This window comes from Gouania willdenowi, chromosome 5 (assembly GCF_900634775.1).
Source record: "Gouania willdenowi chromosome 5, fGouWil2.1, whole genome shotgun sequence".
NCBI lineage: Eukaryota > Metazoa > Chordata > Actinopteri > Blenniiformes > Gobiesocidae > Gouania > Gouania willdenowi.
This window is the reverse complement of record NC_041048.1, coordinates 11,620,821-11,639,159: the sequence shown is the minus strand read 5'-3', so window position 1 is coordinate 11,639,159 and position 18,339 is coordinate 11,620,821. Positions and strand designations below refer to the sequence as shown.

The window sequence follows — 18,339 nt, the reverse complement described above, 5'->3', positions numbered from 1 at the left end:
TATGTAATCCTGAGTGGCTTTCTGAAGTAAACTTGCTGTAGTCTGCTGATGCTGATGAATGAAAAACACTGTTAATTGTTAATATATGATTTAAAAGCATCAATTCTGAAGGTAAAAAAATCAGTGTATGGGCTGTAGCTGCTTTAGTTACAGATTAATTTGCAGAAAAGAGAAATTCATGAATAGTTTAATATTAATTGCTGCTGCTTGCTTGGTGACAGTAGGAGGTTAATCTAAAATAGACACAAAGCCATTTGTGTAAATTCTAAGTTTCTCACAACTTCAGTCATTCATTTCCTGAGTGAGGTAAATGGCTTGAGCTAAGATAAACCTGAGTTCTCGAGACAGATCAACATCTATTGGAAACCAATAGTGGCAGTGTATTCAGTAACAATGCTTTGTGTTATTATCATTATAAAAAAAAACTGACCATGCAATTCAACAGTGGTTGCTACAATTTATGGATGCAGAGAAGGTGACATGTATGACAGGAGATTATTTGGCAGAAAAGTGGAAACGTGGTGTTTTATATATTATCGGCATTCATGGACACATTCTGAAAAAAAAAAAAAAGACCGCTGTTCAAAGACAACCACATGAACTGCAGGCATACATGCACACTTGCAGCACATTTCTTTAACAACTTGATCCCGAACACGCACTCATGCACAGAAAGCAAGACTTGAGTTTTTGTATTGTTGGATAGAAAGTTGCTTTAAGGGCTTCCCTGTAGCCAGAAAACCATGTTTGTGGGTTTGAAATTTGTTAAAGATCTCTGTTATTCATTCATTCAAACACCTGTCTCAAACCCAATCTGGCATCCCTTACAGACCGTTGGCTCAGTGTCAAACCCACACAGCTGTGTTGTGGTCAAACAAGGGATGCATTTTCCTCAATCCTGTCTCTGGCTGTCTCCTGTCTAAATAAATCCCAGTAAACGGCTGCTGGAGAAACTGGGCCAACTGTTGATGATGATAGTATTTTGCCTCCGTCTCTGCCGGGTGGAGGAATGACCTGCCTTTGCCTTGTTGTCCATTTGTCCAGAAGGGAAGGTAAAAGCTTCCTTTTGGACTTTTATTTGACAGTTTCTTAGGTCTCTTGAGGAGGTCGCCCTCCATCAGCTCAGGAGCCATCCATCCTGGCCTCTCTTTCAGCAGCTTGTCCCTGTCTGGTCGGACAGTGCGGAGGAACTTCTTGAAGATGTTTGTGGTGAGCGAAAACTTTCTGCAGATCTCCTGCGAGCGGCTGAGGCGGAGCGGGTGAGCTGGAGAGTCTGGTCTTTCTACCCCACAGTCCATTGTCCTGTCCTCTGTCCTGATTCTGTTGTCCTCGTCCTCTCCTTCCTCCTGCTCTACATCGGGTAGGTCAAGCCAGTTGCCCACAAGGTCTGCAAACACATTGTCACCAAGAACCAAAGGCTGCCGGTTGCGGCTGCGGCTCATAAGAGACGAAGTCCAGTCGCTGGCATCGTCAGTACTCTCCTCGGAGTACTCGCTGTCCAAGGAGGGACCCTCTCTGGAGAGACTGTATAAGATCCCTGGGAGGTCCACCACCTGTGCCTGCTGAAGATCCTGCAAGTTAAGGTGGGGCTCCGGAGGAGGGTTTCCAACTGTTGGGCCATAGAAGTCGGCCTGAGGAGCAGAGTATCCAGACCATCGCTTGGGTATTGACTCAAGATCGTTTTCGCTTCTTGCACTTCTTGTACTTTTAGCGCTTTCTTCAATTTCTTCACTGTCGCTCTCCAAACTCGATGCTGATGATGATGAAGTTTCCATGCTGCTCCTGTTACTGGACGTGCTCTGGTCACTTTGACTAAAGGAGCTTCTGCTTTCCATGGAAAACTTGGAACTTGATGTCAAGCCGTGCTCTTCATTCATGTTTTTCCTAAAGCAGAAATCTTGTTCCTGTTTCGATGCTGCTGCTTGTGCAGATAACGCATCAGAAAAAGCTCCTGGAGCTGGATGTGGGATTCCACGATTGACGGGGCGTCCTGAAATGTCCAGGCTTTCTAATGCTGTTTGGACCTGAAGGAGCTTGAGTTCCTGAAGTGCTCCCATCATTGAATTCATCTGAGCGTGGAGTCCATCTCCGGCTTCTTTCATGGACAGCTGTAAGCAGAAAAATATAAGGATTAGAGAAAAATATGAGTAAATATGAGAAGTGTAATGTGTTTTAACAGCTTAAACCAACTATTATCTTCATGGACATCAACTGAAACAATAATAATTATTTACAATGAGTAGATTCAAGTCTTTTTGGATTTGTCTAATTTAGACTCTCCTCTTGTCTCATGTGTTTACTTTGTTCATTTTACTGACCATGTGACCTAGTTTTGGATGATAGGCTTGAGTCCCATATGGCCTGTGAACCAGTGACATGATCCAAATGGTGACAGCTGTAATACAAACCAACCATCACTTTTTCCTCCCTCTTTCCACATTATTTGGTTTGCTCTTTGCTCTACCCTCAGTCTTTTTCGCTTCCGTCTTTGCTGATTCTGTCTCCACTTTTTTCCTTTTTCATCTTGTTTCACTTTCCCTTCTCATTAGTTTAAGAGCCTGTGTCATGTGACCTGGGCCAACCCACCAAATGAGGGACTGGTCTATGTTGTAGTCAATGTGCACTTCCACCCTTAATCAACTAATAAAGCCAATGCGGTAGGACCCTTTTTTGATCAAATAAAGACAGACACAGCATTGATGAAATGAGCTATTGATTAATGAGTGGCTAATAAGGAAGGACTTTCCACAATAACATCCATCCATTTTCTGTGCTTTCCACAATAACACTAAATGGATAAAAAGAAGAGAGTGCATACAAGATTTAACAATGTGAAGTATAAGCCGATTAAACTAAAACACGAGTGTGTGGAATGTATGGAAAACAGAAAAAAATATTATTAATAATAATAATGTTGATAGGGAATCCTTATTAGCATAATTGCATGATATGGCTCAAATCCTCTAATTTACCAAAAGTAAAATTTAAATAAATTTGTTAACTTTTTCTTTAAAAAAAATTTAAAATAAAAACAACTTTAAAAATCAACAAAAAATGTGCAATTTTCAAGACTATTTTATCACCGCAAAACTTCTTAAACCTTAATTTTGATTTAAAAAAAACTCTTTTGTCATAAACAATATATTAAAGTCACACCTTACCTACGATCACACTTTTCCTCTTTGATTGTTCATCTGTACCTCTGCCAGCCTTTCACTGTCTCTCACCTTTGAAAGTGATCAGTCTGACTGCTTCTATATGTACCCACTGACACTGTTGGGTGTGACAACCAATCAGCACTGCTCTATGATCCACAAACAGCGAGGCGGGGTGGGGGGGTTCACTCAGGCGGAAACCAACTGACAATGAGAGGAGTGAAAGGGGGGAAGACAGTGGAAGAGGGGGTGGTGGTGGGAGTCAGCCAGCCGGATGAGCACAGGGAAGGAGGAGGGTAGACTGGGAGAGCATCAACATATGTTTGGGTGCTGAAGACAAAACTGTATGGGCTCAGTTATAAAGGGGGGCACATGAAGGTGCAGTAACACCAGGTGGTGGTTTTTAATCTTAAGGGAGCAGGGATTGTGTTAACCTCTGGTGGGAAAAGTATCTGAATGAGACAACTGACAATAAAGAGTCATACACAAAAAGTCGTTTAAGCACTGTGGGAGAAACAACCAGTGGTACAGGATGAGGAATTACTGTGAGAACAAACTAAATAAAGATGGATTAAAAGGGTAATAGATTATAGCAAGTAAAATTGACTTTTATTGTTATAATTTATTGTTGTTGCTTTATTTCTTAAATGTTTACTTTAAATATAGACTTTCAAAGAAACAACCAAAAAAAATAAAAAAAATCAAAGCTCCCCCGTATATATTAAGACAAAATTTGCTCCAAAACACACAAAAAAAAGAGGGGTTAGAGGTAATTCCCTAAACACTGTATACTGTTATTTTTCTCTGATTAAATAAAAACCTGTCAGACCTTTTAGATATCCTGTAGTATTAAAGTTTATCGTAGATTAATGAAATCATGAAAAAAAGGGACTGCTCTATGCAGTACCGGATCTACGAGTACAGAAAAGTTCAGTGGTTATTGTGTCATATTACATTGTTATTTAATACTATAATGAATTAATCTTCCTATTCCATCATCAAATATAGAAACAGACAAATATCGGCTTTTTTTTCCCGTTTAAATTAGAAGAAAAACCATTTTTTTTGCATTTAATTGCAATTTGAACTACTGTAGGACACCGGAACATCCTAAGAGGCTTTTGTCATGAACATTACATCATTTAACACTTTTCCCTGATAACATATGTCTGAATGGATCCACTGGACCATACATAACCTCTGGCATCTGATAATAAGCCTATCAATGCACATGTCTGGAACAAAAGGCCATGAGTTTCCTGCTGTCACTAAAACAAACACTGGAGGTAATTAAGCACAATAGCGTTGTCTATTGTAGCTCTTTTTTTTTTTTTTTTTTTTTTGAACATTATGATTGTTTGATGCTTACATTAGACTTTTCACATTACCCCATGATTGGTTGAGATAGTCAAAACAATGAAAATAGAGTTGGATAAAACTTAATAAAAACAGAGTTTATTGCGTTTTTAAAGAAATATCTATTTCTCTCTGGCTAAAACAAAACAAAGACACAAATGAAACACTTAACTTGTAACGTGCCAACGAACTTCTGTTGCTCCAGGACTGGTATTTAAAGCCTGGATTCAAGAAAAAGTACACTAAAGAATAAAAGTTGACTTTTTTTTTTTTAAAAGGTGCAAAAAACGAATGAATGTTAACTTAGAATTATTAAATTTGATCAACTTCATCAAATTTAACTGATCTTAGTCAAAAAAACTTCAGTTGATCAAATCGAATTGATTAAATGTTTGAAGAGATCAGTAATGCAAGTTGGAGATTTTCTACCTTGACAATGTAAATGACTAAAAGTGTGTAATTAAATTAAACAAGAATTCAGCTGACATGACTACAGAGAAGTCCCAACATTAGAAGCATTACAATACAACCTAAAGAGGCTTTGGTAACCTCCTTTTAAACAAATACTTATCTGTTCTTTATTAATAAAGATTACAGAAAGATGACTGTGAGAAAGAAAGCTTCACTCACTGACGTCAGACAAGCTGACATAATAGCCGACATTAGTCTTCAACTAATAATAAAAGGTTTAATCAAAAACCTCTGGGAAGTTAAGAATACATTGCGTTAGATCAAGAGTATGAGACTGTTCATACTCGACCAAACCTGCTTGTAAAGGTTAGTTTATTAACAGGTTGTCTACAGAGCAGCATCATGACAAATTCTCTTTAGCAGAGCTGTTAAACTCATTTTAGTTCAAGGGCCAAATACGGACCAGATTTTAGGCGGGAAAACTACCAATTTCAACGTTAATGTGCTTAAGTTTGCACTTCCAGTTATAAATCAGACAAAGTATGGAAGGCATCAACAATATCTAAGCAATAAGTGACAGATACTTAAATATTTTTTGATGTATTTATTTTTTGACCAATTTTCATTTAATTTTGGGAGAGTTTGTGGAATAATTTGAGAAAAATTGCAAAATTTTGGAAGAATTTAGTTCTTTCAACAACAATTCACAACTGAATTATTTGGTAATTTATACAATGATTAATGTTTTCTCTGTCATTTTTACTTTCTCCCGAGGGCCTAAATGGATGGTCTAAAGGGCCAGATTTGGCCCCCGGGCCTTCAGTTTGACACATGTGCTTTATAGATTCAAGTGTGATGGAATATATAAAACAGGCATGATACATTCTCTTACAATCTCACATTTACATAAATGATAATTTTATTGCAAAACTCTTATATTTATAACATTGGATTAAGGGTAAAACATATCAATCTTTGTTGCTTTTGGTTGTTTCTTATCTGGATCCAGGCTGTAAATGCACAACATGTCTTTCTTCTCCTGTTCATAAAAGGTAATTAAGAAGGTTATTAGTTTGGAAATAAACAAACACAAAGCATTCAGAGGCGTCTATTCACTGTTGTTTGTTTGTCGGGGAGGAAACAGTAAGGCCAAGGTTATCAGTCCTTAAAGGTCTTCCTGTTTAGAAGAAACAAGCAACAGCAGCAGCTACACTAAGCTCCACCCCCTCCACCTTCACCCCTCATTAAAAATGAATGGTGGGCTGTGTGGGTCAAGGACAAGGGGGGTTGGGGGGGCGTGTCCTGTCCACACAAAGGCTGTCTGTGACCGGACAGCAATAGACAGTCCCAGAGGTCATGATCAAGAGAGCAATAAAAGTCGTACAGCAAATAAATGAGTGCACACACAGAGAGATGAATGCTTCTTTGATTACACGTGTTTACTCAGTTTGCTCCACATATCCTCAGGCTCACAGCGGCGCTCTGATAAATGCTATAAAAGAAAACACAGAAAGGTCTCTTATACGGTGACACTACCAACTAGTTATTACGAGTGACGTTGGACCATATTTAACACAAATTAAATTATTTATGCTGACTTTAGAATAGTGTTGTGTTCCAAGACCACGCTATCCAAGACCAAGACTTGCCCAAGACCAGAATGCACCGAGACCAAGACAAGACCAAGACTTTTGGGTGCCGAACCAAGTCTAGACCGAGACCAAGACCAAGACCATAAAAAAATAATAATTTTAAAACCACATGCTGGTTAAATCACATGCTGTCTTTAGTTTCTTTAAATACATTTTTACTGACAAAAAGGTGTCTGCAACTCTATCAAAGCAGAACATGTAAAACTCTCAACTACACAAAAACTAACTGAATTCTTGGAAAAAATAAACTCATATGTATTAAAACTACTGATAAATTCACAATTATTCTAAATATCTGAAAGCAAGTTTTTCATGTCACATGATTGTACAGCCTCCGACTTCTCTCTCCCGCTTGCGTCACTCAGTCACATTTGGAAGGTTGCAATCATTATACGATGTGGATTAACGCATGACTAATCCATGATATCTATCGTTTTATCCAGTTATTCGCATTGGTATCACATTAAAAAACGTTTAAAAATAGAAGGAATGAGTGCTGGTCTTGAAGGAAAATCCAGAGTCCGGGCAGTCCGACACCGAGACAAGACCGAGTAAAAATGCTTCCGAGTCCGACACACGAGACCTAGACCTTTACAATGTGGTCTCGAGACCAAGACCAGTCTTGAGTACCACAACACTACTTTTTAAAATAGCTTGCATACAGCAGGTCTTTCTTAATATAGATATATAACATACTGTATGTTTGTTCAAAGCATTCAATTTTAAACAGTTTTTTGTAATTTGAGTTACAAGAAGCAGTTACTGGTATAAAGCTGGATAAATAAATTTGGTATGACGGGTTTAAGTTGGACATGCAAAGTGGGAAAAAGTTAAAAAGGAAAAGTGGGATCTTCAGGCCTGTTAGAGCCCAATATGTAACAACGACCCCAATTGTTATATATATTTATTATTATTATTTATTTATTTACATTTTTTAATAAAATAATGTTTGAATAATTTAACAAAAGTGCTGAGCCTGGGATGTAATACAAAATTTAATAAAACCAAAAATGTTACAACTGGTCAATAATGTAACAAGATGCTGAGCCCAAAATGTAATAACTTTTTGCAAAAATACGCTATTATAATAGTGTAATAATTTTATTACATCATAGAGTTCGTCATTGATTTATTAGGGGAAAAATAATTTGCCTCATATTCTGCCCCATAATGTAATAGTGAACCGAAAGTTGTTACATTTTGGGTTTAACGCACATATCTTCTCTGGCTCAGCATCTAATGTTGTAACATTTTGAGTTTTATCAAATTATTTTTCATTACATTTCGCACTCAGCATTTTTGTTACATTATTGACCAGTTATTACATTCCATGTTTTATTCCAATTTTTAAATAACAATTTGGGTTTTAACAAGGGTCATTCATTATGTCATCGATTAAAATAAAGTTTAACATACATATCTCAGGGTTACACTTTAGACAAGTTAACAGTTAATAAAAGAGTTCAAACACCAAAGCAGAAAACAGCTACAAATGATCACATTTTGTAGGCTCAAATGAGAGCCTACAAAATAGCTAATCTCACATATTTGGGACATTGCAAAGAAATAGGAATACTCTGAGAAAATGCCAAAACACTTGCTGAGAACTCTTAGAAACACATGGCGTATAGGTTATCTGCTTGTGTTGCTGAGCCAGAACTACTTAGTTCTGAGGAAAAGGCTCCTGTGATTATTCACGGATAAACTGACACGTCAAGAGTTTTCTGTAAGCTGGAAAGATATGATACTGATGCAATTTTAATGTTGTGAGTTAGTCCCATCAGCACTCTGTTTACTTTTACTAAAGTATTGCAGATGCAGAAATGTTCTTGGGTTCAAATAATCCCACAATGAAAAGTATGACTGAAGTGAATTCATTCAGTATTTGTGAAGGGAAAAGAGAACCATTATAGACTGGGACCCAGTGCAGTTTATCTACATCACTGTTTCTGGGATCTGCTGATCTACACAGACTCCCTCGAGAGCTTATAGGAGGTTCGATTGCTTTTTCCTATCTGACCTTATTGACGTTGTCTCAATCTGATACAGCAGTGGATAACAGAAAGTGATCTAATGTTCTGTCTTTTAGGCTGTTTTTCTGGAAGATCCAGTCTCCAGTCGGGATGTAAAATATGATGCTAGGTATTATTTCATAGATTTCTAAGTGATACACTGTATTGATCTTATAATACACCAGACTTTTAATGAATGATAATTTTAGGGATTCAACACTACAGGACTTTAACAGTGTATACAGACAACACTGAGTAAACAGACTGAATTATAGCAAAAACAGAGACTTTAGATTCTGTCTCTTCTCTGATAATGAACAATAATTTACATTAAACAAGAATTTCATTGTACATTTGTATTGCAAGTAAAATGGAAACCAGATATTTACATATACTAAGTAAAAAGACAAATACAGATTTTGCAAAAAGTGATTAAAAAAAGGCGTAAATAATTCATTATCTCATTATTCTGACATTTAGCAAATATAAATTATTTTAAGAATCCTACTTGAACTAAAACAGCAAAAGTTTGTTTATTCTGATTTGATGTCATACAATGAGAAAATGTATGTAAATATCTGGTATCCACTGTAAATGAGCCTGCATAATATCTAATAAAGTGTACCATCCAAATTATGTTTATTCTGATTGAATCAACAGAAGAAAACATGTGATGTTACGTTTCTCAGTTATGTTACAATCAGACAATTTTCCAGAATGAGGCTTTTCATTATTTTCATTACTAGTAGACATAGGTATCACCAAACTGGTCAACACGAGGAAATATTTATTAGCTAAAGGCATTTATTTTATGCAAGGAAAACTTCAAAACAGGGTGATCCTTGGACTTTGATCATTGTTAGTAGTGTCTCTGGCTATTTTTAGCTTTATTTGTTCAACAGAATTCCATGATAGACACTTTAATACATTATGTATCCTTAGCGACACTGTACATTGAGTTTTTCAGAGGTAAACAATAACAGTGCAACAAGGTAAGCCAAAATAGAATCAATAAAACACATGTAAGCACACATCAAATTTTTAATAAGGCCAACACCCATGAGAAATAACCACCAGATTAGTCTTCCAGTGAAGGCAAACATCAGAAGGAATTGAAGTGACTTCACCCACAGAAACATACAACACATCCACTGCTAAATAAATGTGATATCAGAGGTGTTATTCCATGTTCTCCTCAGTTATCCGTGGAAAATGCAGAGATCCTGAACAATAGACAGGCTTTGTCAGAGGTTTGCAGCTCCATCTACAACACAATGATTATCCAAACCCCACAGCTGCCGTTTTCACTGGAGCCAATTTTAGCTGAGGGGAAGGAAGGGCATCCCAGAAAACCAAGGGTTTCAAAAACTGCACTGCTTCATGCATTAGCTTTGTGTTAGTTCCTGAAAAGGTCAAACAGACCAAAGGAACCTTAATATCAATTCTTCACCTGTAGCTCTGTGTGAATTGATGTTCAATTTCATGGATTTGTGCTTTTCACTGTGGTAGCTGAGTTCCAGGTGTTTGAAATGTGCCTCAGGTGAGAAAGGAATAAAAAGAATTGTGGATAAGAATTAAACTGTGCTGATGTCAAATGCTGTGTCTGTGTTGTTGCTGCGAAGGAGGTGGGAACCATCTTAGACACTATCAGACAAAGGCAAGACAATGTTTGTGTTCGAAATGTCACACTCCGAATTATGCACTACAAACTCAACGAGTATATACTGTCTACTATATACTACAAGCATGATTAGGATGATGAGATTTTGGCGACTATTTTGTGGGATCGTGCGAGTCTCTGCTAGATCATGTGTTGTGCATCGTGGAGTATAGATGGGGTCACGAGAAGTGATTAACACCTCACGACCAGCTCCCGATCAGCAATCGTATGGCCAGTCGTTGTTCTTCTTCTAATGTGTACGTTGCATTTCCGGAAACAAGACCCTGACGTGTCGTGTATGGACGTACAGTGTGAGAACATGCATCGTGAACTGCGCGCATTCGGGCTCTGCGTCTGTGTCGCACAGTTTGAGCTGGAGCTGAGTGCAACGATTGAAAAAGTCGCACAGTGTATCCCAGCCTTAAAGTACACTTCCAAGTTTCCCAAGATGCATTTCGAACCTACAATGACAAAAACCTGAAGCACACTGAGGCTAAATATCTCCGTTGATTCGCCACCTTTAAAAATGTGATGAAAACATCTTAAGCGAGAAAGTGACCAAGTAGAATATCAACATGTGGTCATTTGATTCATAAAACTCACAGAAATAACATTTCATGCCGATTTTTCTGAGATTTTGGGAGAACCACCATTGTGCTACTGGCGAAGCTTCCAGTTAACTTCAAAACAAGAGCCCTATTTACAAAAAAAGCGTTACAAACTAATGGAAGACAAGAAGAGATGCTTTTGTTTTGAAAAGGTGATGTTTGCCTTTTCGCTTCGTCCCAGGACGATTTTACGTTCCGCTCGCAATGCATCATGGGGCGGTTGAGTATGACTAGTGTGCCCATTGTGCAAACTTAAAACATTAGTTTACATCTGGGTATTTCTTGTGTACTAAATCTTTCCATACTATCTAATGTCAACGCACTACACACTCATTTTGATGTCAGATTTAGTATGATTAGTATGTTTGTATTTTCAACTCCAAGCAGGAAGGTCTGACCGTGACTGTTTGATGTATGAGCGCAATATTTCATTGTTGACATCATATCCACAAGATTCACCAGTGCATTAAACAAAGTCATAGCTGCACATGCGATAATCAATCATATTATGTTTACTACATTTCTGATTGAAAACCTGTAAACCTTAGGTTCTGTATGTGATGAACGAACACTTCAGGATCTGATTAGGTTAAAGGTCACATGTTCAGCCGTGACCTCTCTGACCTGACACCTTCGACCCCCGACACGCACAGCTCAGCTTTGCGGGCAACACTACTTCTTTTACAGCTGACAGAGCATTAAGTGCACAACACACACACGGTTTAGGTTATTTTATCAGCAAAATCTCAAAAAAAAACTAGACATTATGCATGGGCAATATATCCAGATTCAAGATATATCAAGTTTCTATTTTGGCAATAAAGAAAATGACAGTAATTAATATCACTTTTTTTTTAATTTTATTTTGCTTATTAATAGCTTCCATCCATTCATCCATCCATCCATCCATCCATCTATCCATTCATCCATCCATCCATCCATTTTCAGACCCACTTATTCCTATTTTGTCAGGGTCGCGGGGTTATTAATTGCTTATTTTGTATTAAAATACTCGTTTTAGAAGTTGCTGCTTTCTCTATTTCTCAGAACAGCATGAAAAGCACAGTTAGATGGATTACTCAGTGCGTCCTAACCCAGACCTTCCCCTAAACAAGCCACATTACAGAACTCACTCACATGTGCTGTCCCTTACAGAAGAAAAAGCCGTATATTGTGCAGCTGTTTGTTAATAAATGTGCTTGTGAAGCATTTTTCATCAGCAAATTTAACCCAGAATTGTCTTTCTGGTTAAAAATATCAACATTATACATGCATTATATTGTATATCGCCATTTTGAAAAAAAATATTAAGGTAAGTGTTTTAGTCCATATCACCATACAAAAAAAAAAATGTGCCAAGATAAGCTCATTTTTTGACACATAATGGATAAAAAACAAGAAATTCAAATTCAAAATCAGGTTCAAAAGCCTGCCTGTAATGTTCAAAAGTATGCATTGTCTGACAAATAGAAAAGAAACAACCGTGTCAGTTGGTGGTGGTGGTATATTTATCCTCATCCGACTGAAGCCATCCATCACTGACACATGGTCGGTAATGAAAGGAAAGAGAATGGCTTTCAAGTCTGATTAACAGGCTATAGCTAAAATGGTTGAGCTGTGCAATAATCTAATTGATTGTCAAGCCTGCTTTAGTAATGGCCACATGAATGGGACTGTAAAGTTGTAATATGCAATGCACTGAGGACCATTTGCATTAAAAGGAGCAGGAATAAAGCCTGTGACAGTCATGCAGCTAAATGTGTATGATTGCATGTTCCGTGTAGAGCTTCTGCATTAGTCCTCCAAGCTAAGCTAGGCTACATCACAAGGGATTAATGCTATATATCATAGTGCAATATAAAAACATCTACCGTACGATATAACCCTCTATTATGATTATTCTGGTTACAAACTGTCACTACAGCCAAGAACACTACAGTGTCTCACAAGTGGAAGTGTTCATTTATCTCCTGGTGCTCTAGACGCACTTTTAAAGAATATAACCTCATGAAACCTCTACTGTCATATATGATCTTTGATGGAGCTAACGATTAAATTTCACTACAGGTACGGTTTAAAAATGACATCAATGGCCATCATTGTTGGTTTTTGCGCCCCCTGGTGGCATTTCTACATATAAATTTACAAATCAGAATACGTGATGACAACAGTGACACCACGTCATGAATATTCCTTCTTTGAGAATATTCTTAAAGGAGAAGTACCATTTATTTTAGGATATTTTTTGGTTTTTTTTCATTTTATATATAATAAAATACATAATGACCAGCAGTTTTCCATTCATTTCATGTAATTTTAAGGAAAAAAAAACTATATTGGGATACAAATGATCGTTATCAGGATATAAATCTACCTATATTGTAAGATAACATTTTCTCCATATTGCACAGCACTACAAGGGATCATAAATGCATCTCAGTTATGATGTCATGTGTTGGATGTTGCAGATGTAGTTGTTTTATGAAATCTAGATGGAGTGGAGGGAAAAGTGACGACTGAAGAACAGATTGTGTCCCATGGTCTGTGATGGGGGGGGGGGGGGGGGGGGCGCAGACAGACTTGGCCTTTCTACACAGCATCTGCTCCCTTTGCCTCGTGTTTGATCCTGGACACAGCGTGACACTTCTACTGTAATATAACCAGACTTTTGCCAAAACAGCACGACATGCCTTTCTGGCATCCGAGTCAACTCCCATTAAATCTAAAGTGCCACTTCACAGACGTGTGGCTAATTTGGTGAACACGGTCACAGAACAGATTCAGTTGCAAAACGTGCAGCTGAGCGTGACCTCGCTGCTGATCACAGGCCAGGAAGAGTGAAACTAAAATGTGACACCTTTGATGAAGATCCAACTGAAACAAAAGCCAGTTTGGGTTCATTAGAAATCTGCCCCGAGGCTCTGAAAAATCTGAACCTGTTAGCAAAGCTTGCTGCTACTTTACTGTTAGTCTGACTTGTAGGTTTCATTCTGACACATACAATAGTCAAATACTGTATAAAACATATCTTTTGCCTGAAATCTTTGAAAACTGATATTTGCCTTTTGGATTGCATTGTTTACCATAAAACTACAACATATTACACTATTTGTTTGATGGGAAAGTATATTCTGATTATCTGTATTTTTGGTAATTGCATCTATGTTTTTATGTATGTAGTGACTAGGGATGGGCGATATTGACAACAAAAATTATCCAGATAATTTCTGGTATTTATCACGATAACCATAAAAATCACAATAAATAAAAACTATAAATAAAAAAATGAATAAAAAAAAAAAATCACAACTTAGTGTAAACAGGTTCCTTACAAACACAAATAAATCTTAATAAATCAACACGAGACACATTTAAAAAGGCTACAATATCTGCTGACTCAGAGAGTTCATGAGCTGATATTTTATGGAATATATTAGTGCATGTGGATTACTATTAGTGTTATTGTATGAAATTCATTTATTTCCTCACTTGAAATAAAATTATTATTAAAAAAAAAAAAAAAAAAAAAAAGAACATGAAAAGCACAAATAACTCCATTAGTGTTTTTACTGCTGATTAATCTTGTTTATTTCATATTTGATAATGAGTTACATAAAGTTATGATTGATAAATATCTCTCTGATTTCCTATAACATGAGAATTTATCGTTTATATCGTGGGATGACATATTCTTACCGGTGAGAATGTTTTTGACGATAAATCATAAACGATAAAATATGGCACATTCCTAATAGTGACATGACACTGAAAGACACTGATGGACAACGTTTATAACAGTAGGGGCCACAAAAAATGTGACTGTCTGATTCGAGGGCCACATTATCAACATTCATGTCAGCATTTAGAATAATGAGTAATGTGAGCATTAATGCAGGAAAAAACAAAGACTTTGTGTGTTTTTGACATATTTGTGGAGTTTTTTTTAAGTCATTTTTTGTCATTTTGTATTTTTTTTTTCACATTTGTGTTTTTTGAGTCATTTTGCATGTTTTTGTTGCTGTTTTGGGTAATTCATTATAGTTTAATGTATTCCTGTTCTTATTTTGTGTCATTTTGCTATCGTTTTGTTGGGCATTCTGTTAATTTTGTGTATTTTTCTAGTCATTTTGGAAGCATTTGTTTCTTTCTGTCATCAATTTGTGTATTTTTCTGTCATTTTGAATGTTGTTTAAAAATGTTTTTGTGTCATTTCTGCGTTGTACCCTGTCTGAGCGTTTACTCAGAGAGCCCCATGTGGCCCCTGGGCCCCTAGTTGCCCACGTCTGCACTAAGAGGACACAGAAAACCGAATTGATCCGCATCTGTTACTTTTATTGATCTTCTTTGGAGTCTCCATGAACATTTGGCCAAAGTTATTCCCACAGAGCATTATTTATGAGAATCATTTTTGTGCACTTTAGTGCAGACTGAGATAAACCGCGTTGGAGTTCAGTAAAAAAAAAAAAAAAAAAACATCTGTCCCAGATGTGTGTGGGCAGAAAGCAGGGACTTAAAGACACTCTAGTCTGCAAAAGGGAATCGTGTGCGTTAAAATCAGTGCGTGTTTACATTGAATCTCGATCACTACCTGCAGTGTTTTATTCAGAGGCAGATGTTTGAACCTACCAGCTCTAGTTTCAGTTTCCTCAGACACGAATCCATGTCCCTGCTGCTCTCTGGTTTGTGATGATGATGATGATGATGATGCTCCATCCTTCCTTATCTCCTTCCTCTGAAAACACGTTCAAATTCAGATGATAAAACACGTCGTCCCACGTCCACTGAGCATGATCGGTGAAGCTTTTTCAACATGCAACGGTCATCAATTTGGCAGCTGCCAAAGTGCCGCTGATCCTACAGAGGAATGCGCGCATTGACGCAGAAAAATGGAAGAAAAAAACAAAAAACCTGCTGATTTCAAACGTGTTTACTCCAAATGTTTAAAGGATTCTTCTCATGTGTGTATTAATAGACTCCTCACCCTGCCTTCTCGTGTGTGTGTGTGTGTGTGTGTGTGTGTGTGTGTGTTCAGCTGCTTTACTGGTTCAAGAAGAGCGCTATGTTTCCTCCAATGAGGAAGCTTCTGACTAAACCTCATTCAAAGAGGGATAAAAAAAAAAAAAAAAAAAAAAAAATGGAAAGAAAAGAAGTCAGCTCTTGTTTTGAAAGAGTAGATTATTCATCAGAAGTAATTTCTCTTTAACATAAACTTAAAAAAAAAATAAAAAAAAAAAAAAAAAAAAATCAAAACATATAGAAAACGTGGTAGCAAGATTTAAAGGCACAGTCAGGATTGTTCAACATCTGCCCGCCTTTTACAGCAGGGATTCTCAACATGGGGGTCACGAGACACTGGTGGAGGGTCGCCAGATGCTTTTAGGAATATTTTGTGAACATTTTGAGCCCATACCCCCCCCCCCCCCTTTTTTTTTCTGCAACTATACTCCAAACTTGCCATATTTTACCCTATTTTCATCACTTTTTCTTGTTATATTTTTGCTCCTTTTAATGCGTTTTTGCTACATTACTCCCATTTCTGCCACTCCATCAAATTCCAATGCTTTTTTTTTTCACTTGCAAGACTTTTTCCATCTAATGTTGCATATGTTAACCCATTATTGTCACTTTTAACTTCTTTTCACTATATTTCATTCTTATTATTGCCACTTTAACCACACTGACAATTTGTCATGCCCATTATTTGCCAGTTTAAACTAATTCTTTCAACTATTGTTCCATTATTGATACTTTGAACTGTTTTTACCACCTTTGCTATCCATTTGTGGCCACTATAGTTTGCAACTTTTAACAAATTTCTGTGGTTTTTAAAATCCCATTTCACCACCCTTTTCCACCATTTTTCATCACTTTTAACCTATTTTTTTTCCTGATTAAAACAAGAATTTACATATTTAAGATGTCTATATACTATGGCACAAATAATAATAAACTTCCTGGATGACAGTGGATAATATTCAGATAGATAAATAAATGTGGTTATCACAGATTCATCGAACAATGGACCATCATGTTGCTGACTTCATGGGTGAGCCCCAAAAACCTTTATTCCCCCTGTTAGATGACCCTAGCTGTCTCCACATGACTCTTCCATGTTCATGTCTGTGTTCAACAGTAAAGTGGGGGTCCCCAGTCTCTGGGACCTTTATTTTTGGGGTCGCGGGCTGAAAAGGTTGAGATTGGAACCACTGGTCTACTGGAGTGAAGGATTTACTAAGAGATATCGTGTGTGTGTGTGCGTGTGTGTGTGTGCGTGTGTGTGTGGAGAGGAAACACCTGAGCCAGGGTTGAGGGAAGGAAGAGTTGTGTCCCAGTTATTCTATATGGGATACACAAATGTGTGTGTTTTCGGTGAGAAGTCGTCCAAGCAAACACAAAACAATGATTTCCTCTGTTGACCTACCAGAGGAAAGTCTGTTTACCTCAAAACGATTGTTCAACTGAAAGTAAACAGTTTAAGGAAAACTGCTACAGACAAATTAAGAAATAATAAGGGGTGTTAGATATTAGCTTTTTGTCGATATCTGATCTGTCGATTTTGTCCAACGCTAAATGTTTGATTTCCAAAATCCCCTCCACCAATCTGAGTTAAGGTCACATTATATACAGTATCTTCCCATAAAAATAACAGGATAAGGCAGTGCTTTTCTACCTTGGGGTCACTTGGAATTTAAATGTGGTCCTTCGAAATGTCTAGTAATTGTTGAAAAAACCATAGATTAAAAATGTCTTGTTAACATTTTTCAATTATTATTCTTTTTGAAACACACAATCCTAATCAACTGTATTCTATATTTTCTAAAATCAGAATCATAATCTGGCTTCTCTGTATTTGTAACACAGTATATATAAAAAAAACACTCAGGAAACCACTGGGTTAAGGCTATGGCAGTATTTAATGTGACGGCCCACTAGATGTATTCAACATAAAACATCATCTGTGCAAAATAAGAATACTTAGTCAACTTTGGTTATTAAAAAAAAAAACCCCTGTAACAAGTGAATTATTTAATATATTGCCTCAAACGACATTCCATATCGGTTTTTCAATATCGGTGGAAAAACCGATACAGATGTCAACCAATATCACATTTTATTGGTCGATTATATCAATGAGCCAATAATATCGGTGGGCTAATAACATCACCCATATCTAGAAATGAATAAATAACCAATCCCAGGCCTCTGTGATAAAAGTGGCTGCCTCACAGATCACAGGACATGTAGCGTTTGTATGTTTTTGTTGAGTCGTGATTCACCTGGTTTCTCACCTTCCAAAAACAAGCTTGTGAGTTCCAACTGAGTAAATCGACTCTGCATAGACAAGGAAGGGAGATTAGTGAGTGAAAGTGCAAACGTTGTACATTTCCTTTGGCATCTTCATCTTTAAACTTTGTACTAAAATAATCATCCTTGTCTGTGTCCCAAAGCAGCAGCACAGATCAATGATGGTAAAACTTTATTCTT

General features: G+C 37.0%; 1 protein-coding gene across 1 annotated transcript; it reads right to left on the bottom strand.

Moving 5' to 3' along the window:
* Positions 1–395: 395 nt before the first annotated feature.
* On the bottom strand, positions 396–15,841 carry inka2 (inka box actin regulator 2). The gene is made up of 2 exons (XM_028447284.1): positions 15,481–15,841; positions 396–2,108 (listed from the first exon to the last, which is right to left on the bottom strand). Exons 1-2 carry the CDS (start codon positions 15,565–15,567, stop codon positions 846–848), a joined length of 1,350 nt encoding a protein of 449 aa, XP_028303085.1. The 5' UTR covers positions 15,568–15,841; the 3' UTR covers positions 396–845.
* Positions 15,842–18,339: the final 2,498 nt, after the last annotated feature.

Bases quoted from the DNA above. Each gene is read 5' to 3' on its own strand.
- inka2 (XM_028447284.1), bottom strand. From the start codon at position 15,567: ATGGAGCATCATCATCATCATCATCATCACAAACCAGAGAGCAGCAGG. The intron at 2,109-15,480 runs GTAGGTTCAAAC...TTCTGCTTACAG, and splicing joins GGAAACTGAAACTAGAGCTG to CTGTCCATGAAAGAAGCCGG.